The sequence below is a fragment of the Arctopsyche grandis genome, chromosome 13, assembly GCF_051622035.1.
Source record: "Arctopsyche grandis isolate Sample6627 chromosome 13, ASM5162203v2, whole genome shotgun sequence".
NCBI classification, from domain to species: Eukaryota; Metazoa; Arthropoda; class Insecta; order Trichoptera; family Hydropsychidae; genus Arctopsyche; species Arctopsyche grandis.
In genome coordinates this window covers 18,586,744-18,614,040 of record NC_135367.1, presented here as the reverse complement: position 1 = coordinate 18,614,040, position 27,297 = coordinate 18,586,744, and the positions used below count along the sequence as shown (strand labels likewise).

General features: G+C 35.2%; 3 protein-coding genes across 5 annotated transcripts; 2 read left to right on the top strand and 1 right to left on the bottom strand.

The window, feature by feature from the left end:
- The first annotated feature begins 1,433 nt into the window (after positions 1–1,433).
- LOC143920730 (uncharacterized) lies at positions 1,434–16,711 on the top strand. Its single transcript, XM_077443673.1, has 7 exons — positions 1,434–1,715; positions 3,012–3,187; positions 3,279–3,398; positions 3,479–3,665; positions 3,794–4,039; positions 14,499–14,657; positions 14,734–16,711. The coding sequence occupies exons 1-7, from the start codon at positions 1,586–1,588 to the stop codon at positions 15,087–15,089; spliced, it is 1,374 nt and encodes a 457-aa protein (XP_077299799.1). The 5' UTR covers positions 1,434–1,585; the 3' UTR covers positions 15,090–16,711.
- LOC143920729 (uncharacterized protein YdcI-like) lies at positions 16,559–21,756 on the bottom strand. 2 transcript variants are annotated; one of them, XM_077443671.1, is made up of 11 exons: positions 21,626–21,756; positions 20,954–21,441; positions 20,717–20,870; positions 20,418–20,638; positions 20,060–20,341; positions 19,632–19,991; positions 19,402–19,549; positions 19,101–19,327; positions 18,131–18,343; positions 17,794–18,047; positions 16,559–17,716 (listed from the first exon to the last, which is right to left on the bottom strand). In XM_077443671.1, exons 1-11 carry the CDS (start codon positions 21,647–21,649, stop codon positions 17,532–17,534), a joined length of 2,556 nt encoding a protein of 851 aa, XP_077299797.1. In that variant the 5' UTR covers positions 21,650–21,756; the 3' UTR covers positions 16,559–17,531. The 2 variants fall into 2 exon arrangements, with proteins under 2 accessions (XP_077299797.1, XP_077299798.1); XM_077443672.1 differs by having other exon boundaries at positions 21,515–21,693.
- Positions 21,757–22,942: 1,186 nt separating this feature from the next.
- LOC143920727 (bifunctional 3'-5' exonuclease/ATP-dependent helicase WRN-like) lies at positions 22,943–25,825 on the top strand. Of its 2 annotated transcripts, none has more exons than XM_077443669.1 (10): positions 22,943–23,325; positions 23,430–23,671; positions 23,744–23,870; positions 24,083–24,299; positions 24,375–24,571; positions 24,639–24,783; positions 24,859–24,987; positions 25,063–25,239; positions 25,311–25,525; positions 25,605–25,825. In XM_077443669.1, exons 1-10 carry the CDS (start codon positions 23,193–23,195, stop codon positions 25,757–25,759), a joined length of 1,737 nt encoding a protein of 578 aa, XP_077299795.1. In that variant the 5' UTR covers positions 22,943–23,192; the 3' UTR covers positions 25,760–25,825. The 2 variants fall into 2 exon arrangements, with proteins under 2 accessions (XP_077299795.1, XP_077299796.1); XM_077443670.1 differs by having other exon boundaries at positions 23,167–23,336.
- Positions 25,826–27,297: the final 1,472 nt, after the last annotated feature.

Sequence of the window (27,297 nt, the reverse complement as noted above, 5' to 3'; positions counted from 1 at the left end):
TGACGTGCGCGAGATCGCTTTTGAATAATTTATTTATTTAAAGTTTGGACCATTGTAGCATTACAGGAATTCCTAATGCGCCACAATGGTCAAAAATAAGTAACAGAAAAGAAAAGAAACAAAATAATAACTAAAAAAATTAGACATAACAAAAACAAAACATATATATACACAAACAACTAATAATAATAATCACCGAACCAATAAATATATACAAGAATAAGAGAGAATTCTCAGCTATATGTATATAAAATAAAACGAAATGCAAATATGTAGTTTAAAAAATAAGAGAGGTTTTTAAAATATTGTTGCGTGGGCGTGAAAAGGGGGCTTCCAGAATCGGAGAAAGACGCAGGACTATTGTAGAAGGTGTTTATTCGTGTGCTCTCGTCGGCGCTCCAGGTAGGAATGGTTTCCAGACCGAGAGCGCCCCATATTTATACACATGTACATACATACACATGTTAACTATTGGTCGATGATTGGGGCGATCCCATTGGCCGTTACATACGGCTTATTCATTCGGCGAGAGATCAGGTGATTGGCGCTCGTAAGCCATCGGTCCACGAGCGCCACCCACCTAATCTCTAGGTTACAATATTAGTCACAAAGAAATAACAGAAAAAGTTAAAAACTAATGAAAAAGGCACTCCCCAAGTCTCAGTGCCACCGTAGTATTGCAGGCTCTACGGGGGCGGTCGTTACGCCACTAGAACACTAGAAGGGGTGGATAAGCAGCATAGCTCGGACGGTAAGCTTCTGCTTACCGTCAAGAAGGTGCCGGGTTCTATCCCTGAATGAAAATGAATTTTTCAGAGTATGCTGTTGGTCAGACCTGGATTTGTGACTCCAGGTTGATCGTTTCCTATCAGAGTTTGCCAATTTTCTCCGATTTCATTGTTGAAACGGTTCCCGGAAAAAAAATTGGCTAAAAATCCTTCCTACCTACTATGTCACCACTATTTGAAAAATTTGATTGAAGTACAATAAAAATTTATGTACAATTCATAGATGTCTCGTTAATTTGCGAGTTTTTTCAGTGTCTCGCAATTCAACGACTTATAATAAAAACGCTGTATTTGTATTTGTAATTGGCCAGGAAGGCGCATTGGGATTTACCTGTAAGGCCTTCCTGGTATATATGTAAAAATAAAAATAAAAATAAAATAAAATAATAATTTGAGCGTATCAAATTGTTAGAGCTGTCCATAGAGAGGAATGTCTTTGATTTTTTGTGAAGAATTCGTGTTGCATTTAGTCGAATTGTCAGAGCAAGGGTATTTTAATTATGATTATGATGATTCCTTACGTATTTATGCCGAAAAGCGGCTACATATTTGAAAAGTCCGCAGTAAAATGAGAGTCGCAGAGGATTGTCGTTTGTTGCAGAGTGGTGTCGGCGGTGTCGGGGTTGGTAAGAGATTGGCAAGCCTGAGGTGCGACCGCCAGTACTGGAGCAGTGAAGTGAAGTGCAGTGCGGTGGGTGCAGTCGTTGCGGCCCGTCGTTTGTGCGCGTGCGCGTGCGCGTGGAGTGGGAGTGCACTCGCAGGAAAGGGGGCGCCCCCATGTGCTTGTGCTCGCGGAGATGCAGGGGTGCGGCCCGACAGGGGCGCGCCGCTTTCACCGACCACCATCTCTCACCATCTTCGTCATCTTCGTCTCTCACCATCTCTCCCTCCTGATGCTGCTCTTGCTCTTCGCCACCACACCCACTGGTTCGAACAACTAACAACTACGCGCGCTTGTCACTTTGACACTTCGCCACACACGCCCCCTACCCTTACCCTTACCCCTACCCCCACTCCCACTCCTACCCAGCCCACCATCTGTCACATTTGACATTTGGGAATGCAGCACAACAATTCAACACCTTTGATAGTGCACATTATCAACGATGCAATTCAAATCTTTGAATGCATTTCAAAACAATCAACGTATAATTGATAGCCAATATTTCCGCACTGCGACTACGCTTATCCATAACCTATGAATAAACGTTGTTTTCAACACACACATATCATTGTTCCATTTTTATTGTTATTATTATATAAATGTTTGAAAAGAAGAAAGTCCGCGTACAGTTGTAGCTTGGTGCCGCGAACAATGTTGAATTCATTTTATATACTGTGTCACCTTTGTTGACTTTTGCTTATTTACACAACATATGGTAGTGTGTATGTGTCGGAAAAGGTGTAATCGTCACTCGCTAATAATGAGCTCCGATTCTGATTCTAAACTGGTTATCTCGTTTTACTTGGAAGGCCCGGGGCGTCGGTGTAATTTCACTATTGTACTGAAAATAATGAGGAAGCTTTGCTCGTGTCGTTCAACCAAATGAGAAATAAATGTCGAAATCGAACGTGGAATGGTTTCGAATAAGCTGAACAATTTCACTTTTTGCTCGAGTGCTATACCTTACCTATATTACTATACTACACTTGTTTTATCTTGTACAAAAATGTACACTTCATATACTGTTGATTTTTTTCCTTGTGTTTCTATTGATTAATAATCGATGGAACAAATGAGATTGTAGTGTGCAATGTTTACTGTTGAAAAAAAAATTATTTGATTTCTAATTATATTCTATTTAATTTTATTATCACTTCAGTACATTTGATTCATTTGGCAAAATAACATGTATATATTGTTATGTTTCTAATTTTTTTTATTATTTTTTGTGCATATGTCAAGTGTTTGCGTCATACAATGATGTTATATCTATTAATGTATATTATATAAATTATTCTGAACGTTATTTTTTTTCTGTGCCACGTATGCATTTCTTCCATTTTTACATGATAATATGCAAATTCAATTTCAAGGCTACTCGTTAATATATCAAAAATTCCAGTTCCTCTCATTGACGCTGTATGTATTTGGAATGTTTGAATATTGATTATGCACACACGAAGCTATGCAAATATACAGTACATCGACTTGTTGTTCTTTTTAATCGTGATTATACGTACGTCTATTCACACGTTGTTGTCGTTTTGTTTGTATTCTAGTCGAGAGCTTACTCTGTGGACCATTAAAGGAGATATATTTGCAGCCGAAAGGTCGCACTTCTGCGATTTCGCTGACTCTATCCAACGACGGAACGAACGCCGAAAACGAACCGTGCACACTTAGCATATACGCTCCAAATGTTTACGCTTTATCTTTGAAATTAATCGACGTCGAGGTAAATATGCGTACATTCCCGCTTGCGATATATATATATATATATTACGAAGAGTGCGAATAACTTATATTGATTCTAATTGATGTTGCAGAATCCTTTTGTGGACTTCGGAAAGTTGGTGCCCCAGAAGTGGAACGGCAAACGTAAATCTGACAAAACGCACATCGCCGATAAAAAAAATAGAACGAATCCAGACTGTTTACTCAACATTGTATGTAATTTTTCAATTGTCGTGTTTGCTATTTTACTATACATTGTTTTTTTTTTATATATATAAGTGTGTATTTTCAGTTTTATATTGACGAAGATGAATCTGCCGACATACCAGTTTGGAAAACCAATCCATGTTCTTCGGAATTTTCATTGAAAAAACCTTTACCGCAGCTGATGTCTCCTCCGATAAAGATCGAATGGTGGCCGCCGGCCTGGCCCAAGCGCACAGATCATCTACGTCTCGTTGTCACCGCCGTGAATTCAGGTTTGTACAAACGTTAAGTAATTATCTTCATAATGCGTTGTGAATACTGAGCGCGCGACACTTTTTTCCCCTCGCCGCATGTTAATTAGTGTCAAAACAAATATGTACATGTGAGTTTTCTATTTCAGGTGAAACGTGTCTCGCTAACGATCAAATCACATGTTTACGGGCTGGTTTGGAGTTGCTGTTGTGTGTGTCGGATGCTTTGGCGTGCGACGGTGTCAAACATTGTCCCGCGGAGAGTGGAGGCGATGAAGATAGTTCCTTATGCATGTCGCAGCATACGAGCTGGATGGAAGAGTTAATAAAGCGCTTAGCTTCTAAACATGGTGAACTACTCGGAATCGATATGATAACGAATCGGCCTATTAACGGTTTGTACGCTTTGATTTTATTGAACTGAATGACCTATCCTGATCAGTTTAGCCTCGGCTAGCATCTTTTTACAGCATACATTATTTTATACAACTAATGTATGAGTATATTTTAACCGTTTGCCCGCGGCCGTCTTCTATGGAAGCTTTGGGCGACAAGTCTGTAGCGCGGCTGTCTTCCATAGAATTTCTGAACTTTGCACGGGATTTTGTGCCTTATATGCGTCTATTTCAACTGTTTTAAGGTTCAAAATTAGTTGAATATATTACTGAGAGTTGAATGCCATCTATTCAATTTGCTTAAAATTCATATATACCAGTCAAAATTAGTTTTTTGTGGAACCATACTGAAACCTCGTTTATGTGACGTCACGTCTGTTGAACAATGGCGACGATACGTCTCAATTGTATGAAGAATGATTATTTGACAATTAAGCCAAAACTACGAGATATATTATGTATTTTATTGTTTAAAATAATACTTTATGTGTTAATTAACATATCTGGTTACTTGAGTAAATATTAAAATCTGTATTTAAGGTCGAAAACTCGATTACCAAATTCGCGAAAAAGGTGCTGCGTACAGAGCTTGTTCGCTATATTTATTGCCGCGGGCAAAGGGCTAATAAAATACTTTTTTCGTCAATCTAATCTAGTCTAATCACGTTATTTCAAATTTCGTCGGCGGTTTTGTTAAATATGTTTGTGTGCGATTTAATTTATAACATAGAAAAATGCATGTATAAATGATTAAGTTGGCATGCATGAGTAGAATGAATGATGAGATTGGTAAGGGGTCAGAATAATTTAATTCATTGCGGCGCTCCATTGAGTAAACAATGTTTTAAACCGCTCAACGAGTCTCATTCTACTCTATTGCCTATATCTCCTGATAACCAGATACTGCATATGTGTATGTTACAGCTTAAGTGTTCACTCTGGATCGATCATGAACATACTAGTTTTTTCGAATATGATCGGTTAGGATATTCAATTTTGTCTAGCAAAAGCCATCCCTGATATATACATATGTATGCATAACGTCACGTTTCAGCAGTGCTTTATTAAAATACCAAGTAACCATTTGTACCGAAGATTTATTTCTGACAAGTTTTCTTCGTGAATCATTGATATTTGACAGTCGACTTCCTACTTTCTTTGTAAATTATAATTTTTTATAGTCAGTATTGTTACTTCGAGTAGAACAATTAAGTTGAATATAAAATGTTTTATATGTTCAAATAAAGTTTTTTTTTTCAATTTTATAATCAAAAAAAGAGAAAATGAGGGCACTTTGTGGCGCCCCTAGGCACGTACATGGTCTGGTATACCTTAGAGCCGGCCCTGATACAATATATGTTACAGTCCAAGTGTTCACTCCGGTTTGTTCATGAACTTACCAGTTTTTACATACACAAACTATTGATTTTAGTTTCAGTATTAACAATCAAATAGACTCCCATCAGGTATCGCGTGCAAGATTTAAAAAACGCCAAGTATTTGAAATACGAAATCCAAAGGAAACCGTTTTACAATATTGCTATAATTCCTGTTTTCGCTAATATTAAAAATATTGTAACCCAGGGTAAGCATATGTACAAAAAGGATAGGAAAAAAGTTTGATAATACTTTAACTTATGCCTAATCGTTTGTGCATGAATAAATTAGTTTGTTTGTCAATTTGTTCTTTTGTGTACACTATAACTGGCCAGATTGGTTTGTGTATGAACAAACTAGTATGTTCATAAACGAAACGAAATGTACACTCGGATTGTAACATATATCATCACGCAACTCTCGTTTATCTCACTCCACACATTTTCCTAATTTTAAATGTATGTACATATGTACACGTTTACATATATATATTTATCAATGATTATTGTAAACAATTGGTCGGATCTCGTAGGTTGACATTTATACTCGAAGATGTATGACTTTAAATTAGACGGTCTTTACTGAGTGCTACCTCCAACTGTGAATGTGATTCGCACTTTTCTTATTACGTCTACTAATATAGACGCCCGAGTATGAGTTCAATTTAAATGTCAACAAAGAATGTTGAATAGCCACCATTAAACTTATCCACTTGTATACTACTTTAATTTAAACGATTCATACAAAGGTCGAGAATAAATATTTTTGGAGAAGTCCAACATATATGTATATGCTATGTTTTGATAGCTTTGTTAATATTTTTCATAAAATATAAAATCAAAATTTAATAATAATATGCTAAATATTTGTTCAATTTACGTTGTACAGATTCATGAAATCGCTTTGGTCAAAATTTTATTCGCGTGGCACAAATAGCCATTTTGCTATCATTGAAATACATTACATACTAGGGGTTCCAAAAAAACGCCCGAAATAAAAAGCCGGTTGGCCGGTTTTCACCGGTTTTAGAAAATTAAGATTTTTTTTTAAGTTAAAAATTTTTATATCGAAAAAAAAATGTAAATATAGATTATATATTATGCAAAAAAATAGTTTTTTATGAATTAAATTGAGTTATAAACATTATGAACTTTCATAAGATCATTATTTTATATTATTATTACAAATATTACAATAAACACAATTTGCATAATATGTCACAGCCGTAAAATGGCAGGTCCTAAATACGCACAAATAATTAAATGATTTAAATAAGCTACTATTAAGAATATATTATTAAAAATAATGTGTAACAAAAAAATATTGGTCTTCGTCCATTACTAAGACTCAAAGGAACCGCTCAAGAACGAAAGTAAGTACCATTTTTTGTTCAAAGAAATATACGTCTATTACCTAAGAGAGTTTATACACAATTTGAAATTCATAATTGTTAATTTTGTGGAAAAAAACATTAATTAAAGAAAACCTTAAAAAGCCGGTTGATCAAGCCAAAAAGCCGGCTTTCGGTTTTTTGATAAATGGTCAAAAAGCCGGCTTTTCGGTTTAAACCGGCTTGGAAGCCCTAATTACATACATACGAGTGACCGTCACCGCACCGAATGTTAAAAAGTCGAAAATGTTCGTTTCCCATGCATACATATGAAAAACGGTTAGTATATATGTATATATCAGTGGCGTGTGGTAAAAGTCTCTCTCCCCCCTGTCGTATATCCTCACTTAATTTGCGCGAGCAGGATACAACAGGAACAAGAGGAACAGGCTTTTCCTCCCGAATCCTGCGCGCGCACATTAAACAAGGCTGTATGACAAAAAGTGAGATAATTTCTCCGTATGCCACTCATATATATTATATATACATAGTACCGTTTAACATGCACCCTTTTTTATCTTTGTCTTCCGATATTTGCTTTTTCGGGCTTTTCACTTTCGGTCTCGTGAGGTAGACCCCAGAAATACATGTAATATACGCATGCAGCAAGATCACTCTTACTTAACATATTTTTTTCACAACCTACAATTATTGGGAACTAGTGGTTATATTCATATATAATACATAGGACTGTCAATCATCATTTATTTATTTGATCTATCCTCTTAACAGAACAAACATGTTTATTAAAGGCGTGTATTTAATTTGTCAGTCATTTATTCAGTGTTTGCATTATATATGCAAACACTGTCGACAGGAGAACCTACATTCTGGCCAGCCGATTTAAACAAAAACCCTGACCTGATTGACTTTTTTATAGTCAAGGGGATGTCTTCGCTGTATATGAATGTGGAAAATTACATGGACGGTTCGTCTGATCACTGTCCCATCATAATAACATTGAGCACAACACTAATTCAAAAAGAAAAAAGACAAACACTGTGCAATAAACAAACAGACTGGGAAGCAGCCTGGAAATCTACGCCCTGTCAAAACGAGAACAAAAAACAGAATCTTAACTACCCCAAAGCAATAAAAATAAAAATACAAGAAAAACGAAGATTAAGAAGAATATGGATCTCAAGCCGATTACAAGCAGATCGCAAATCATTTAAAAAATCATCAAGAGAACTCAAAATAATGCTAAACGAAATTAAAAATGAATCCTTCAACCAATATTTAAGCAACCTGACATCCAAAGCGAATGAGTACTCGCTTTGGAAAGCTACTGGGAACTTCAAGCGACCACAGCAGTCAGTTCCACCAATACGCAACCCAAATGGCGGATGGGGAAGAAATGACGATGAAAAAGCTGAAATTTATGCAGAATTTCTTCAGAATGTTTTTAAACCCAATGAAGCAGAAGATGAATCCGAGGAAGAGATAGATAACTTTTTAAAAACAGATTTTCAGATGTGTTGACCCATAAATAGCATAACACCTAAAGAGATTATTTTATTTATTTATATCATCATCATTTACAGCCATTCGCCATCCACTGCTGGATGAAGGCCTCTCCAACACGCTTCCACTCGTCTCTGTTTTGCGCAACACTCATCCATCTCATTCCGCACATTTTCCTAATTTCGTTCACCCATCTTCCTTGCGGTCTTCCTTTTACTCTTTTGCCTTCTCTCGGGTACCATTCAAGCACTTCTTTTGTCCACCTTTCGTCCATCCTCCTAGCTACGTGACACGCCCATTGCCATTTCAATCTCTTCACTCTATCCACTATGTCCACTACCCTTGTCATATTTCTCACCCACGTGTTCCGCTTCCTGTCTTTCCTCGTTATGCCAAGCATACAGCGTTCCATACTTCTTTGAGTGCATTGGATTTTATTTTGCATCTTGGCGTTCAGTGTCCAAGTTTCACATCCATACGTCATCACTGGCAAAACGCATTGATCAAAGATCCTTTTCTTCAGGCAGAGTGGCATTTTTGATTTAAAAACAGCATTCATCCGTCCAAATGCACTCCACCCTAATTTCATACGTCTCTTTATCTCTTCATTTTTACTACCAGACATGTCAATTATTTGACCTAAATATAAATAATTATTTACTACTTCTACTGGTTTATCATCTAAGGGGATGCTATCAGGCATGCAATAACTATTGAACATTAGTTTAGTCTTATCTACGTTAATTTTTAATCCTACTTTTCTACTTTCCCTGTCCAGCTGTGTTAGTCTGATAAGTAGGTCAGCTGAATCACGAGCTACTAAAACTATATCGTCTGCGAACCGAAGGTGACTCAAAAAGCGACCATTGATGCTTACTCCGGCTGTATCCCAATCCAATTTCCTGAAAACTCCCTCAAGCACCGCATTGAATAACTTGGGCGAGATTGTATCTCCTTGTCTTACTCCTTTTCCTATGCTAAATCTATCTGTACCTGAAAAAATTTTAACCGAAGCTGTGGCATTCTTATATATTGCAGCTAACAGTCCCACATAGGGTTCCGGCACTCCCTGTGTTTTTAGAGCGTTAAGTACTGCATTATGACTAACTGTATCGAAGGCTTTCTCATAATCGACGAAACCTAGGCACAATGGCCGTTGATATTCGTTGGCGCGCTCGATTAGTTCGCCAACTACTTGGAGGTGGTCCATTGTGCTGAAATTTGCCCTAAACCCTGCCTGCTCTATAGGTTGGTTCTCGTCGAGGATATTTTTCAGCCTTTCTGTAATAACCTTCGTGAAGAGCTTGTAGACCGCTGAAAGTAGACTAATGGGTCGGTAGTTCTTGATATCGCTTTTGTCGCCTTTTTTGTGTATTAAAATGATAGTTGCGTTATTCCATCCTTCTGGTATAGCTTGGTTCTGGATGCATTTGCTGAAAAGCCTAGCTAAGATATTAATTAGGGGGGGGCCGCCACATTTTAGTAAGTCAATGGGAATATTATCTTCCCCTGGGGTTTTACCGTTCTTTGCAGTTTTTAGCGCGGCCTCTACTTCGCTAGGCAATACTGCAGGAACCCTTTGGCCGTGTGTCGATTCCAGAGCGGGGAATTGGCCGTTGTCGTTCTCGTATAGTTTTGCATAGAACGTGTAAACTCTGTCTATGATTTCTTCTCTATTCCTAATTATTACTCCGCTCTCTGATCTGATTGCGATCATTTGGTTTTTGCCTAAGAAAAGATCCTGTTTGCACTTTTTCAGGCTACGGTTATTCTTAATGGTATTTTCTATTAGCTTGCTGTTAAAATCCCTGACATCCCTGACTATTCTCTTTTTAATTTCCTTATTTACTAGATTGTATTCTTGCTTATTATTATCCCTATCTAAATTCCTTTTATGCTTAATTAGGTTTTTTGTTTCCGCTGAAATTTTGCTTAATTTAATCTGTTTCCTGAATCCACCTAATTTCTTACCTGTTGAGGTTAGAACCGAACTAATTACAGTGTTCAATTCCTCGATGTCTGCTTCTGGGTTTAATTTCCCGTATCGATTTCCAAGTTCGAGTTCGAATTCCTTTTTCCTAGACCTTAGTTGAGCGAAATCTGGAGAGTTACTGCATCCTTTATTAATTTCCTACGTTCGCAATTTATATTAATGGCCATCTTGGCACGGACTAATCTGTGATCGCTACCTATATCTACTTTACTTAAAACACTAACGTCTTTAACGGAGTGCAGGGCATTTGTTAGGATGAAATCGATCTCGTTTCTGTCTCCTTTAGGACTCTCCCAAGTCCACTTATTGTTGGTGTTTTTCCTGAAAAATGAATTAGTGATAAAGAGCCTGTTGTGTTCTGCGAATTCTATGAGGCGATCGCCTCTGTCGTTTCTTTGGCCGGTACCAAAATTGCCTACTGCTCTTTCTGTATTTGCCTTTTGTCCTATTTTTGCGTTAAAGTCGCCCATGATTATTTTAAAGTGGTGACGGCTATTATCGTATGCGTCCTGTATTTTTTCGTAGAAGTCTTCTATTTCCTCGTCTGGGTGGCTAGATGTGGGGGCGTACACTTGGAAGATTTGACAAGTGTACCTGCTCGAGATTCTTAATACTATATAGCATATACGTTCCGATATGTCGCTTATTTCTATAATATTTCTTTCTATTCTCTTATTGATAAGAAACCCTACTCCTCCTATTCTACCATTTGGTAGCCCTCTCCAGTAGAGACAGTTACCACTTTTTAGGATTATTTGGTTTTGCTGTTTTCGTCTTACTTCACTAAGTCCTACTATATCCCATTTGATATTTTCTAATTCATTCTCTAATGCAAGCACACTTCCTTCACTCGATAACGTTCTTACATTGTACGTGGCTAAATACAGGTTTCTATTAGCTAAGCTATCATCCATCGTCACTCTTACCTTGTTGGAGGTTTGGATATTATTTTTCTCGCATTTATCCAAGATGTGTTGAGAAAAAGGCGGTACTTGAGAGAGATTTCCATTCAAGGAGTGAGTTCTTACCGCCATAGACTCTTCTCTGTGGTCAGCTTTGACAGATAGTCATCCTAGGTATCACTTGGATCACTTATGAGTTATTACATGCCATTTAACAGGGTTACTTTGTAAGTGAAAGTAGTTAGTTATGATAATAATAGATTAGCAATTGTTATACTACTTTTTTATAGATCTTTATCGTGAGACGCCTCTTTGGAGACAACGGATTTATATATGTGAGTGCGGTTTGCAATTTAATATTTTAATAATAACTTTAGTAAAGAATATAAAATTACACGAATTACTTTAATATAATTTAAATATGAAAAAGAACTGATAGACAGTTGGGAAACACCGTTTCTGTTTGCTATTATTCTATTAAGTAAAGTTCGTTAAAGATTTTTGGCTGGAAGCAATTATGTGGAAGATTTATTGCTTCTGTGGGACCGACTGAAGGACCCTTTTTTTGTATTCAGGTAAGGAGATGTATCTCGTTCGTATATTCTTTTGCTCAGATTTGACACAAAAATTAGCACAAAATTTTTCGAAATAACTGATATAAAACCGCTTATTACGACCGATTTGCTGTTTATTTTTACACTTAAATTATACTAGGATGCAATTAGTAAAATAAGTGATTAGATGGTTAAGTTTTTAGATTAAATTTCGTGCAATAGCCGGGTTTAAGCGAGTAATAGCGGGAAGAACGCAGAAGCACGTCTTCCCCGCATGACACGAAAGACCGAACTCCATTTATTTATATATATATATATATATATATATATATATATATATATATATATATATATATATATATATATATATATATATATATATATATATATATATATTTTAGCTATCAAGCTAATTTAAAAATACATCTTAATTATTATACTTAACTCTAAAATTTATAATTAACTTATATGTACTGTCCCTCACAGAGGTGTCTCTTCGCACCTCGCATTTTTATGAAACACATAAAAATGCTAAATCCTAAAAAAGCTCCTGGATTTGATCTAATCACTGCGGTAATTTTAAAAGAACTACCGAGGAAGGGAATCGTATTCTTAACTATGCTGTTCAAGAGTATTTTAAGAACATCATATTTCCCAGCGCTCTGGAAAGTGTCTCAAATCATGATGATACCTAAGCCCGGCAAGCCCCCAAACGAAGTATCCTCTTATAGACCTATTAGCTTACTGACCTTGAACTCAAAACTATTTGAGAAGATACTACTGACTAGAATCCTACCTGTAGTGACGGAGGAAGGAATAATTCCAGAACACCAATTTGGGTTCAGAGCAAACCACTCCACAATCGAGCAGGTCCATAGAGTGGTCCAAAAAATCAGACAAACTCTGGAAGATAGAGAATACTGCTCTGCAGCCTTCTTAGACATACAACAGGCATTTGACAGAGTCTGGCACAAGGGGTTGCTATATAAGGTCAAAAAGGAGCTCCCACACACTCTATACACAATTATTAAATCGTATATCGAGGACAGAATATTCCAAGTGAGACAAGGCGAGGCGTTTTCAAAGCTATACAAAATCAGAGCGGGAGTACCACAGGGATCCATTTTGGGACCAATATTATACACGATCTACACAGCAGACATTCCAACACCAAACAAAAATGTCACAGTAGCAACGTACGCCGATGACACAGCATTCCTAACAAGTAGTAGCGACCCCACGCTCGCATCAGAAGTGCTACAGGATCAATTAAATGGCTTCCAAGAGTGGATGAAAAAATGGCGAGTGAAGGCTAGCACTGGCAAATCTGTTCATGTCACATTCACACTTCGACGAGGGAACTGCCCAATAGTCAGATTGAAAAACGATGAACTGACTGAAAGTACCGCAGCAAAATACCTGGGTTTCACCATTGACAGGAGACTGACATGGAAAGATCACATAAAAAATAAAAGACAGGAACTCACCCAGCGGCTACACAAAATGAACTGGTTGATAGGAAGAAAATCCAGTCTAACATTAGAGAATAAAATTTTAGTATATAAGTCAATCCTAAAGCCAGTCTGGACATATGGTATCCAACTATGGGGAACGAGTAGTAACTCTAACGTGGAAATCTTGCAACGATTCCAAAATAAAGCCCTTAGAATAATAACAAATGCCCCATGGTTTGCGAGAAACACTGAAATTCATCAATTAAAACGGAAATAGAAAGTTATACAAAAAACTACAAGCGTAGACTTGAAACCCACTCAAACGAGCTGGCAAAAGCTCTTATAAAGTCTAGTGCAAAATACACTAGACTAAAGCGCCGCAGAGTGCTCGAGTAATGGATAAAAAGTTGGCAATTAATGAATTGCCAAATCTTCTGATAAATAAATTGTTATAAAATCTGCTTATGACCGACGGGTCGATTGCAAATATCTTAAATAAAATTAAAAAAAAAAAAAAAGTAATTTATTCAGCTTTTGATCAACAAAAATAACTAAATTGTCAGTAAATATTTCTAAATTATCAGCGAATATTCTAAATGATCAGTTATTAAACCAAAATGATCAAATAATAAAATGAAACGGTCAATAATTATTATAAGATGATCATTTCATTTTGATAGCCAGAAAATCGTCTGTGTTGCCATATCGCATTATGGCTCCTAGTATAAAAAAACGTGATGAATTTTGCCACTTAGCAACATTCTTTTAATAATCTCCCCCCTCTCCTTTTTCAACCCCCTCGGTCCTCGCCCCATAATCTCTGTTAAGATATATTGATGAAATAAAACTTAAAAAAAAAAGATACTACGATGTGTTTGGATGGATATTACGGTGTGTAAACCATGAGGAGAGCAGGAATGGACAGTAACGGGGCGACGCGCTGTCATCCAACTGATATAAAATTCTTTTTGATCAGTATTTAAATAAAATACCAATCAATAAAAAGGATTTATTTACTTATAAAAAAATAATTATTTACCGAACAAAAATGAATAATTTACTGATCGTTTATTATATTCTACTGATCATTTAGACTAAGTTAGTGATCAAGTTTACAATTAATTACTGATAAATTTTTCATTTTTTTACTGACCACTTTTGGAACTATAAACTAACCAAATAATTTGTTGCCTTTATTAAACCACTTCTTTACGTGACATTGTATATAAATCAGTCAAAATATTGCTATCAATAATGCAGTGAAAGTACATATCTATACAAAAAAAATGTTTCAACAAATAATTTTGTATGTTTTCGTTCTGCAGCTACAACCTCAAAAGGTAGGGTCGAGGTGATGAAAGATGGAAAACCTCGAAAGAGACAGTCAGCTTTGGATGCAGCACTAGAACCGTATGGCACATGGGGATATCTGATGCTCGGAATGCTCATATGTGCAACTGTATTGATCATATTTGGCGTTTGGGGTAATTCATCCGCATACTTTATATGAATACGTATTATACACATTATACTGATCTCATATTGTATATTACGTTTCAGAATGTTTCTGCCATTATTCAAGACCCAATCAGGATCATAGCATGCCACCCGATTGTATCGCCCCCGCAGCCATCATATGTGCCTCTTCTCCTCAACATTGGAGGCCCTATCCGCCTCCGACTTACGATGAGCTCGAACCACCTCCGCCGTCGTATAATATATTATTTCCACATTCGAATAAAGTCACCGAACCGGGGGAGCTGCCCCAGTCGTCTGGTACGTCCGAGTCGCCCAATGTCGACGCAGAAGTTAATAGTACAAGTGTTGATAGTGTGACAAGTGTTAGCACGTCGATTGCTAATTCTGCTACTGTTGATAATTGCAGCAGTAACACGTCAAATGCCATAGACACATGACCGCTGTGCACGGTCAGTTTTATTTTACGTATTACGATTCAGTAAAAGGTTTGTCTGTACGTGCTGATTTACAAAATTATATGATAATTATGCTAGATTACATTTTGTAATCACAAGCAATATGTATTACACAAGTGAAAGTTATATTTTTTTATATATATATCCATGATATTTTTGAATTTACGTATACGAATTATATTTTAATCTCAAATAATAGATGATATTAATATATTTTATTGTTTCTAAATTAGGTTTTCTCCCTTTTTTTTTTGATGATTACCATTTAAGTGATAATTTTATTCTAGATCATTCACTGATAGAATTTTGTTCATTTTGTATATATTTTTAGCATGTAGGGATTTTAAAGAATATTTTATAAACACCATGACGTTTAGTCATTGATTTCGCAATGTTTACTAGTCTTCATTTATTTAATCTTTTCTCTGATTACTTTCAATCGAAAATGAATTCAGATTTACACATCTTGGTGCTAAGAATGATTTTTAATAAAATGAAACTTATAGTCAAATACTAAGTCAAAAAATCCTTTTAATCTTGCATGTTAATAATTTCCTTTTGATTGTGTTCACGGGCATTGTTAATATTTTATTAAAAATTATTCATAAAGAACCAGTATTCATCAGAGTTTTAGATAATAGCTTTGAATACATCAGTATAAACTCTAGTGTTTACCGCTTCTTTTACAAATTATTTGTTTTATGTGTATTTTGTATATAAATACTGTATTAATCATACTTCAATAATTTGATTTTCGATTTTATTCATTCGTGTTATTCTTTTAATCATTTTTTACGTCTTAAATTTTTCCAAATGTTGCCCTAGATTTTAAGATGCTATTATTATATGTAGTTTGTATGTGTTTAAAAACGGGAATCGGAATATTCAAACATTCCGTACATTCGAATTGATATTGAAATGTAACACTGTGATGATTGAAATCCGTGCCTTAATCAGTTTTGAAGTTGAGATCTATTACTTGAACTACTTTGATCTAAAAAGAAGAGCAATTACAGGTGCATACTCTCCTCTATACACCAATATTTTATGTACCAAATAGGAGAATTTTGTAACTTTTATTAGTGCCTTGATAACAAAGCCATTGACGTAAATTAAGGCAAACTTGTAATGCAGGCTTTTTTGTCATATTATCAAAAGAGTTGCTTTACCAATATACAGTATATTTTGTTTATTCAGAACCGTGCCCGTCCAAATTTAATATATAAGTTTTTTGTATCGTATACACCTTAATGTTTGGAATTAATGAGTACATATGTACACATATTGTGATTTGTGTGGTGTTAAATTGTTAGATTATAAAAGATTCCCTAAATATGCTCAAATGCGCGAGTTCGTTTTATTTTATTGTTATCTTTACCTTATTTGGACATACTTACGTATATACACTAAATACAAATTTACTTCTTATTTCTTTCTTTTTTTTTGTATCATAAGATGATGTGATACAATTTTATTTTTGATATGATTCAACATGAAAACGTTATTTTAGTGAATGTATATTTTCGTAATTGTATAAATTATTACTATTTTTGTATCATATGTGAATAAAAAAAATTGACTGACTAATCACAATAAATTAATTTAAAAATATTTTTAATGTCTTTTTTGACCTGGCGAACATGAAACTAAACTCAGAACCGATTTTATTTTTATTGTTATTTCAGCTCTTGCATATCTAATGAAGTTTAATCTAATTTCATCTCCTAAATTCTATAATATCTATTTAAACGAGTCATGTGTGAATATTTCCACAACCGTTACGTTTCAGTGACATGTAGTGCTGTATGATATGAATAGACCGTGTCGGTTGCTGCTGTTTCGTATACGAACATTTTTCATACTACTGTTTACGTACAGTTGGCAGCTTGAACTGTGCCGAAAACTGGTCACACCCAAAAATTAAAAATTTTTGGGTGTGACCAGTTTTAGAGTGACCAATTTTCGGGTGTGACCAGTTTTAGTGTGTAACCAATTTTAGCGTGACGGATGATCACGCGTGACCGATCTAGAGCGCCCAGTTGTCCTGTGACCGGTTCACATTTGACATTTGACGTTTTCAGAACTACGTCCATATATACTTTCAAATATCAATGACTGTTTACATTTAAATCAACAATTTGATTTATTTATTCATTCAATACACTTGAACTCATCAGCTGAGTAAGCATAGCTGATGAGCCTAAGAGATTTGTCTTTAGATAGTAATAAAACATAACAACTAATGAGTACAAACTTAATTGTATTAATAACAATAAAGAAAGAAAAAATATTCGAAATAAGAAACGAAGAAACAATAAATGAAAAACTAAAATTTGCTAAACAATCGAACAAAAAAAGATTTAAATTGAAACGAAAAAAGGACATACAAATTTATTTTTCATCAAGGTACATAAAATCATACAATCAGATTATTTTTAATAACTTCAACGGTATTCGATTGGCCGTTAACGGTGGAATAACCATCACAGACACTTTATCGCCTAACTGTGGATGTCTCGAGTTGCCTATTTTACTATTATGTATCAGACCATTTTGACCGACTCCACAGTCGACAAAAATGCCGAACGACGTAACATTTCGCACAACGCCTGCAACAAACAAAATTTATTGCATTATACATATAGATTTATTATGATTTAAATAAGACTACGACGTCTGGCCGAACCTGTGAGTGTGGCCCCTTCGGCGAGTTGATTCTTGCTACTAATCGACATTGAATACACCGGATTTACGTTTCTGAGCGGGTCGTCTAATGAAGATTGACTGAGCGCCTCGGTGAATAGCTCTATATCGCTTTCGGCGCAGTTCAAAATACATGCCAAAGTCGATATGCCGGTATACGACACCTTTTGCTTTACACTCTGTGTGAAATTCGGCAGACCTAAATCACTCAGTTCTACATCAATTTCATTTAAAAATCTGAAAATACACATGCAATACATCCATGAATTACAATTTTAAACAATACTTAAATATTAATATAATCTTTTATTATGTATTACTTAATCGCTAAATCATAACTTTCGGGATGAATCCAAGTATTATCTAATTTGTTTTTACTATTAGGCACTCGTAGAAATCCTGCGCATTGTTTATACGTTTTAGGCCCGATCCCGGTAATTTTCAACAGCTCCTCCCTTTTTTGGAATTCACCATGTTTTTCTCTATACTTTAAAATATTTTTTACCTTGGTTTCAGTTAAGCCAGCAACTTTTCTAAATGATTACAAAAAATATATGCATAATTGATTATTTCAACATATTTAATATATTATGTAATGCTACACAAAGTCCGAGGAAACGGAATACATGGGTAAGTAAGTGAAGGGTAGTGGATATAGTGAAGAGATTGAAATGACAAAGGGCGGCAGGGGCGTAGCGAGGGTAAATGGCGCCCGAGGCAATCATTTTTTGCGCCATATTTGTTGACTTATATAATTTGCAGTAACAAACACATAACACATATTATAAATTACATAAAATGTTTACATATGTATAAAAGCATTGACTTAAATCCATCTTCTGCTTTCACGATTGGGCTCAAATTTGGCGCCACATTATTGCTTTCAATACAAAGCCTAGAAAGACATGCATGTTCGACAGATGGATTACGACAAACACTCATAAACTTTTTGGCTTGTTTTTGTACTTTTCGAAGTGAAAATTACTACAAAATATGACAAAACAATAAATAGAAATATATATTTTGCATCGATACACCGGTAGCCCCCTCTTTGTTACGTCACTGACGGTCAAGTCACGTAGCTACAAGAATGATCGAAAGGTGAACAATAGAAGTGCTAGAATGGTACTTGAAATAATGTAATAGGGTGAAAGGAAGATGAACGAAATTAGAAAAATGTGTGAGGTGACATGAGAATAATAGAAACGTGCTGGAAAGGTCTTCCAATAAGCAGTGTATGGTGAATGGCTGTAAATGATGATATTATGTAAATACGTTATATATTCTTACACTAATAAAGTTTGAGATGATGTATTGAGATCCGCCCCCACAAAACTGACACAATTGATAGTCACATTATTGAGTGCTTCCGTCAAAAGCTTAGGTGGAACATCGTGTTGATACATTCCAACTCCAATATGCTTTGGATTTACTTTAATCAATTCGCTGAGTGGATCCAGAGCACGGCGTGCCAACGAGATTGCCGATATTAAGTTTGGATCCATATTAGGGAATTCCTAAAATAACGTACATATTATTATATTAAAACAAGTTATCATAATAGAATCATGAATATGTACATATAAATTACTTTAGCTGCTTCAGGACTACATGAGTATATTGAGGCGCCTTGTTCAGGTACAATTACTAGAGGAAGATGCTTAATTTCGTCAATGTTCCGCAGCCAGAATTCAGTCTCTCTACAAGCTGTTCCGTCACCCAAAGCAATAACTTCACAACTGTAAATATTTTTATTATTAAATTAAACACTGGGATTGTTTAAACAAGTGCATATGTACATATATAGTCATCATAACGTACTGATATTTTTCTATGAAATAGCATAAAGAAGCTGCTTGAGTGTCGTTGAAGTTTTCATCAGTTTTTCTGAAATTAGGATGCAGTACAAACGTTTCTAGCGGTTGTCCAGCGAATCCGATAATAGCTACTTTGCAACCGGCCGCAAAACCTGGATCGATGCCTATAATATTGTGATTTTTTATCGGTGATGTCAGCAATAGCCTTTTGAGATTTGTACAGAAGAGACTGATCGACACTTTGATCGCTTTAGTTGTCATTTCTGATCTGACTTTCCTAACCAGCCACGGTTGAAAGAAACGTTTATACGCATCGGCCGCTGCTTCTTGAATCAATTCATGGGACCATTTGTTAGAACAAAATCTGAAATTATTTACCTAGTTAAGGCTAAGGCTATCAATTGTAAATATATAGTACACAACAATAGTAACCTTGAAAATTGTTCGAAAAACTGATCGGAAATTATCGTTTTCACGGATAAAACTTTTTCAGCCTCGCCCCTATTGATTGCCAATGTTTGATGAGGCTTAATAATATCACTCTTCATTCTAAAATTCAAATATAAATCGTATTTGTCTCTGGCGTTTTCTTTGTTTTCATTTTTAAATTTTTTACTGCCTAATTTGGAAGTAGAACTCGAATCCGAGTCAACAGTCTTCTTCTTCGTGGCACGAGCTTTACTACATTCAATTATAGCGACCATCGTAGTTCTCCTAAATTTGATACAAATATAATTGAGAAACGGTTTACATATTATGTTGTAATAATTGAGGATAAAATAAAATTTACAATTTTCTAATAGTTTCGAGAACATCTGGATCTTTGTGTATCACATCAGCCAACCCATGTATGAGATGCTGTTGAACGTCACTCGGTGTTTTCATTGCGGAATTACACAACGATTCTATTGAAATTTTTCGCCCTTTGAGGATTGATTGTATTGGTTCTCTCAATCCCAAATTATATGCACGTTCAGCAAGCGTCTTAGTACGTGTCTTAAATGGTTCATACTAAAAAAAATATGTATATAAATTGAAACCAAAACATACATTAATACAATCACACATAAAGAGTAGATAATGAGTTACCAATAATTCTAGTTCATCAATACTTCTAGCACCAATAACCGACTGCTGAACTTGATCTGTTAGTTTATCAGACTTTTTCAATGTTTTTAAAATGGTCAAAGATTTTCTCTTCAATTTACAAACATCTTCATAAGAATCAAAGACATCTTGTAGGCTGAAATATTTGGTGAGTTAACATTGATAGATAATATGTATGTATTAAATTAAATATGCCAAATCGTATAAAACTATGCTAACCATTCTGGAGACATGTAGTCGATCATTGCTTTTCGATATCTTGCAATAAAAGGAAGAGTATTTTCTTCATTGATGAGTTGTACGATATTTTGAGCGACGTCAAATCTTATACCACTAATATCTGCGAGAACTTCGGCATTATCCCACATTGGAAATTCGCCGTTTTCAGTGGTTTCATCCTCATGGTTGTCGATATTGTCATCATCGCTATCTATGCTTATGGGGTCTTGACGATTACCTCCAGATTCGTCTATAACCATGCAATCGTCCTCCGATAGTGACGAATCACCATCTTTATCGTTTGCATTAGATTTTTTCTTTGATGGCTTTTTCGTGGGTTTGATTTTGATTGGTGCTTTCCGCTTAGTTGGTGGAGGTTTATCGGGTATTGTCTCGTTTTTCCGGGGTCTTTTATTAGATATTGGAGATTTATCATCGTTTAATCCTATTGATCTTTTTTTGGGTGGCATCTTCAGTAAAATTGGCGTCTAATTTTCAAAAGACAGTAAAAATTAGTTGAATGAGAAGATATAATATATATAAAAATTACAAATATCTAACAGCTGATATAACGGTCACAACTGACAGCCAAAACGTTTACTAATGAGGATGTAAACGTTAAAGATACGGGCATGTACAATATATTTAAAAAAAACATGTAAATATTATTACACTAATTGGAATTTGAGCATCCATTAGTAAAATAAAAACAAGATTATGAAGATCGAATATGCGTCTATGTGGAAACTACGTGCTACCAGATGTAAATTGAAGCAGTATGTATACATATACATATGTATACTGGAGAGAATGATAAACTCAGTGTGTGATGAAGTTGTTTATAAGTTATACACATATACAGAGGTTGATTTAAGGAGCGTAATGAGAATGGGTAGCTCGACTTCTGTTGCATAGTTGTGCTGGTTGTTCATATAGGAGTTGCTACTACCTGGAAGGAACATTTGTTGTAAGGGCCGGGCCGCACCGTACGACTTGCGAGCGACTTGGTTGAGGACGACCAGAGCAATGCATGCAGGTAGATGGGATGCTACACCCGTCAACTTGTTTGTCGCACACATTTCCATACATTTTTTCGTGTCGCGCAACTAGTCGGCCGACAAAGTTACACGGTGCGGCCCGACCCTAAGGGTCATCCTTTGTTCCTAGATTTGGGCGTGTAAAATTGCTTAAGTTGTTCACGTGTGTGTTGATTCCCTACAAAATCACATGTAAGCTGACTATTTGATATGAAAGTTCATTGTAAGGGATTAAATAAAATCATAATAATCAGGGCCACGCCTAGGAGTTCGGCCACCTGTGTACAAATTTTAATCAGCCACTCTTCCATTTTATCAGCATTTGTATAAAACATTTTAATAAAAAAAATAAAGTACATGCGAGTAGTGCAAAAATTTTACCTTGTGATAAAAATTGTGTGAGAAATATAGTGTTGAAAATTTTAATAACAATAAAAATTAACCAGAAAACCAAAACGTTTAGTTCTGAACAGGACCAGACGACAAGAAATACTTAACGTTTTCAAGTTCATTCATGAAAATATAGTGTTTTACCCCCAACCCCACATCGAGGACATTATTATTTCGATGACTAACCAATACTCAACATCCTTGAAAAAATACATCTGGTAGTCGCAATGATAATAGAATATAATAAACCTAGCTCTATGCGGACCGAAACTATACCTGCTATATTTTTCGACTCTCGTTTCTTTCAGCCGTCTTTATATTTCGGACGCTTGTGTGTGTTACACACACAGGCATATGTATATACATATGTTAGGCGGGTTCGGTGATAACTAGTCAAATGTGAACCGGTCACAGGACAACCGGTCGCTCTAGATCGGTCACACGTGATCACCCATCACACTAAAACTGGTCACACCCTAAAATCGGTCAACCAGTTTTCTCGTGACCGTTTTTAGGGTGTGACCAGTTTTAGGGTGTGAGCAGTTTTCTCGTCACCAGTTGTAGTGTGACGGGTGATCACGATATGACTAGTAGTCCGTTTACCGTTAGGCGCGGCCCTGATAATAATACATTAAATATTTCTTCAAGAGGAAACTTCTTTGGCATCTCTTAACGAACCTAGACGACGTTGTCGTAGTTTATCAATTACCAGCAACTAAAAGCAACTGAAATGAAAATTTCATACCATTCCTGGCGAAAATAAGTGCTACGTTATGGCCATTAACCACTGTTTTGACATTTGACATCCCGGCATGGCGCTTCACTTCAAACTACGAATACCTCTTATTTTAAATCAATCGTTTCATCTGCAAAGCAAATGTCGATTTTTTCGTGAAATTTATAGATTCTCATCATCACTTCAAGTTGATCCGTCATTTACTCAAGGTTTTGGATACGTAATAGATATAATAATTTAATCACAATGTTTATACTCTTTCGAAAGAGATTTGTATGTATATTTTAACTATCATAAATTAATCTTATTACAGAGCACTTGCCAGATCACCATTTAGAATTTCTGTATGAAAAATTTGGCCATTCCAACTTCAAATCGTCACAATGGCCTGTGATTCAATCGATCATAGAAGACCAGCGAGATAACTATGTCTGCCTTCCGACCGGGTATGGAAAGTCGTTGTGTTATCAATATCCAGCCGTGTATTTAAATGGCTTGACCATTGTTATATCACCGCTAATATCACTGATGCAGGATCAAGTTAGGCAGTTAAAGGTTAGCTTACAAATGATTTAATAATATATCAGTCTTTATTTTTTATGAAGAGTATTTTTTTTTTTAATTCAGACAAATAACATCGCATCATGCTTTATAGCAAGTGTTCAAGAAAATAAACAAGAAATAGTTCAAAATCTTTTGAATGGATATTATAGATTGCTTTATATCACTCCAGAATCTGCCACGAATTCTTTCGGTTTGTTAAAATATACTTGTAACATAATATAATAAATAGTGTTTTATCTTATAAAATAAAGTATAGAATAACTTTCCGTACTATTTTGTTAAAAAAACATTCATTTTTCATATTTATTTCTTAATAAATAAAATGAAGGATTAAAACATGATCTAATAGCAGTCTAAACTCGTCGACCACTATTAGAACACGACTTTACTGTTTACTTATAGGACTTACACTTTTGAAGAACTTACATGCCAAGATAGAAATTACATTAATCGCCATAGATGAAGCCCAATGTATCCTCCATTGGGGTCAAAATTTCAGGCCTTCTTATAAAAAATTAATCAAAATTAGGTCTATTATGCCAAAAATTCCAATTATGGCATTGACGGCTAGTACAACTAGTGAAGAAAAACAAATTATAATCAATAATTTGAAACTTAAGTATAATACTTCATATTTTCATATTTTTTGATATTGAGTCCACTGAAATTTTATTAATATGTATTGCATTTTTAGAAATGTACAACATGTTCATAATGGGTACGATAGGACAAATTTATACTTCGCTGCTAAAAAAATGACCAAGGAACCGTATGGTGATATATTAAATGTGTTGTCTACTGAAGCATTAAATAATGATGTTGCTGATGGATCTGTCATTATTTATTGTCTAACTAAAAGCATCACTAAAAAAATAGCTAATGCACTCAATTGTATAGATTTTTGTTTTACTTTATGTTTTATATGTGGATTTATTACTGATTTCTTTCTTTTTGTTAGCGATGGGTGTTCATTGTGAAGAATATCACTCTGGATTAGATCCTTCCGAGCGGTCCCAAGTTCTCCACAATTTTATGAACGACAAAACTAAGACGATAGTAGCTACTACTGCTTTTGGTTTGGGTGTGAATAAAAGTGATGTTAGGTTGAAGTTTTTCTGGTTCTGTTGGAAAGATATATCTATATTGAAAGCTAAACGTGATTAAATACTTTATTTCAGAATTATTATCCATTACGGAACTTCATTAAACATTGAAAACTATTTTCAAGAAGTGGGCAGAGCCGGACGTGATGGCAAAAAATCACTTTGTGTTTTATTTTATTCGGTGTACGATTTTTCAATTCATAGGTAGTTTGCAATTAAATTTTAATTTAATTTAATTACACAGCAAATGATTTAAATCGTAATTATTGTTCATTACAGATATCTTAACAAGAAGTATGATATTAAAAATGAAATTGATAGTACAGAAACGAATCTAATGAAACACTATATATCGTCCACTAATTGCCGAAGGCAGATGATTTTATCCCACTTTGAAAAATCGAACTATGATAAAACAATTTTCAAACACAATTGTTGTGACAATTGTACTTTTAAGTTAGTACATATTTTTATATCTGACCTTTACTTTTTTGAGTTCAATTATTTCATGTTATAATTATTTTTAGCCTTAGTTCTATGAAAAAGTCTGTTCAGGATTGTACATATGAATCGGAACTATTCCTGAAGACTATCTTAAGTTTGCACCCTAAAAGTTATGGAATCAAAACTATAATCTCTTTATTATTAGGATTAAAAAGAAAAAATATTTTGAGTATATCTAATGATAACGAACTTTTCGGAGTTGGTGGAAACAAATGTGAAGATTGGTGGAAACAATTGGGTAATAAAATTTACCTGTGTATTATTTTTAAATTTATGTATTTATGTTTAGTTATGTATTTAACTTTTTTTTCTTTCAGCATTAATGTTAGAGACCCAAAATTATATTAAAATAACGACAAAAATGGTGGGCTCAATATTGTATTCAAAGGCTGTTTTAGACTCCAAAGGAAAATTTTGGCTACAAAATAAAATGAATGGAAATGTGATACCAATTATTATGGAAGACTTTTAATTTTGACTTAATAATTAACAGTATTTTTCTAATGTAAATAAATAAATTAATAAAATTATGAAATCATTCTTGATTGTTTCATGCATAACGTGTGACCGATCTAGAGCGACCGGTTGTCCTGTGACTGGTTCACATATGACTAGTAGTCCATTTACCCCTGTTCACTACTAACTATGTACATATTACTAGCAATACACAAGGCTTTTTTTAAGTACTGAAACTCTTTAACAAGCTTTTTACTAAAGGAAATAATATTTAAAGTAGTTTTTCATAGGCGAAATTTTATTATTTTAACAAATTATATAAATATGAATTATCATTATGTATGTGCAGACATTGTTTCGTCTAATTGGTGTTGAAACATTAAAAATAGCGTGAAAAAGGTGCCGGAACGCTGTTCCACACGTTACATAGCAAAAAAGCCCAGTCAATACAGATGTACATATATTGATTTACCATTAATTGACATTATATTATTGTAATCAATGTGGCTATTGACTAATGTTTCCCTTAATAGATTTATTTTTTAGCACCTAATTCAGGGTAATTGAAGAAATGCACAGTGACCCAGTCCGGAGAGACAACTTTGAAAGGCGCTCAAGAATAACTCATGCAATAGAATTCAACAAAAATTAGTCAGGGGAGTATTTATATGGGGTTTATCGAAAATCGAAAGATAAAAAAAAGGGTGCATGGTAAACGGTACTATGTATATATAATATATATGAGTGGCATGCGGTGAAATTATCTCTCTTTTTGTCATACAGCCTTGTTTAATGTGCGCGCGCAGAATACGGGAGGAAAAGCCTGTTCCTCTTGTTCCTGTTGTATCCTGCTCGCGCAAATTAAGTGAGTATGTACCGTTTACCATGCACCCTTTTTTTATCTTTCGACTTAAGATCTTTCAATTTTCGATATTTGCGTTTTCGGGCGTTTCACTTTCGGGCCCGTGAGGGAGACCGATTTAAGGTTTGTTCATACCTATCCAGCATGACCCGAATCCTGCAAGTACGGACAGTATTCTTTAGTTCATTATGTATGGACGCGCATGAATGCGTAAATGCGCATGCGCGAATAGAGTATGAATACGTGGATGCGGTGCATCCGCTCTAAAATCGCCAGACAAATTGAACGACAGATTTAAGGCGGTTTCAGACTAGCGTATTTTTCTGCGCGTATCTCGTCGTTTCGGCATACGCGCTTACACGCGCGCTACATTTCGCGCTTCAAAAAACCGGACTCGCGTACACGGGCTTATTCCGGCGTTTGTGCTCGAACCGGTAGTGGTGATTTAGTATCAACATGGATAATACGAGCTTATAAGCGCGTCTACGCTCGTACGAGTTGCGCGTATGGAAAACGACGCCTACACGCGCCTACATGCACTTCAAAAAACGAGATTATACGCGCGTATAAAATGCTAGTCTGAAACCGCCTTAACGGACGGCTGCTTTAAATGCAATTCTCATCTTCTCGAATGATAGATTGCACATCAGATGACGGGTAACCTTTCGATGTGCACAGATGCAATTATTAAA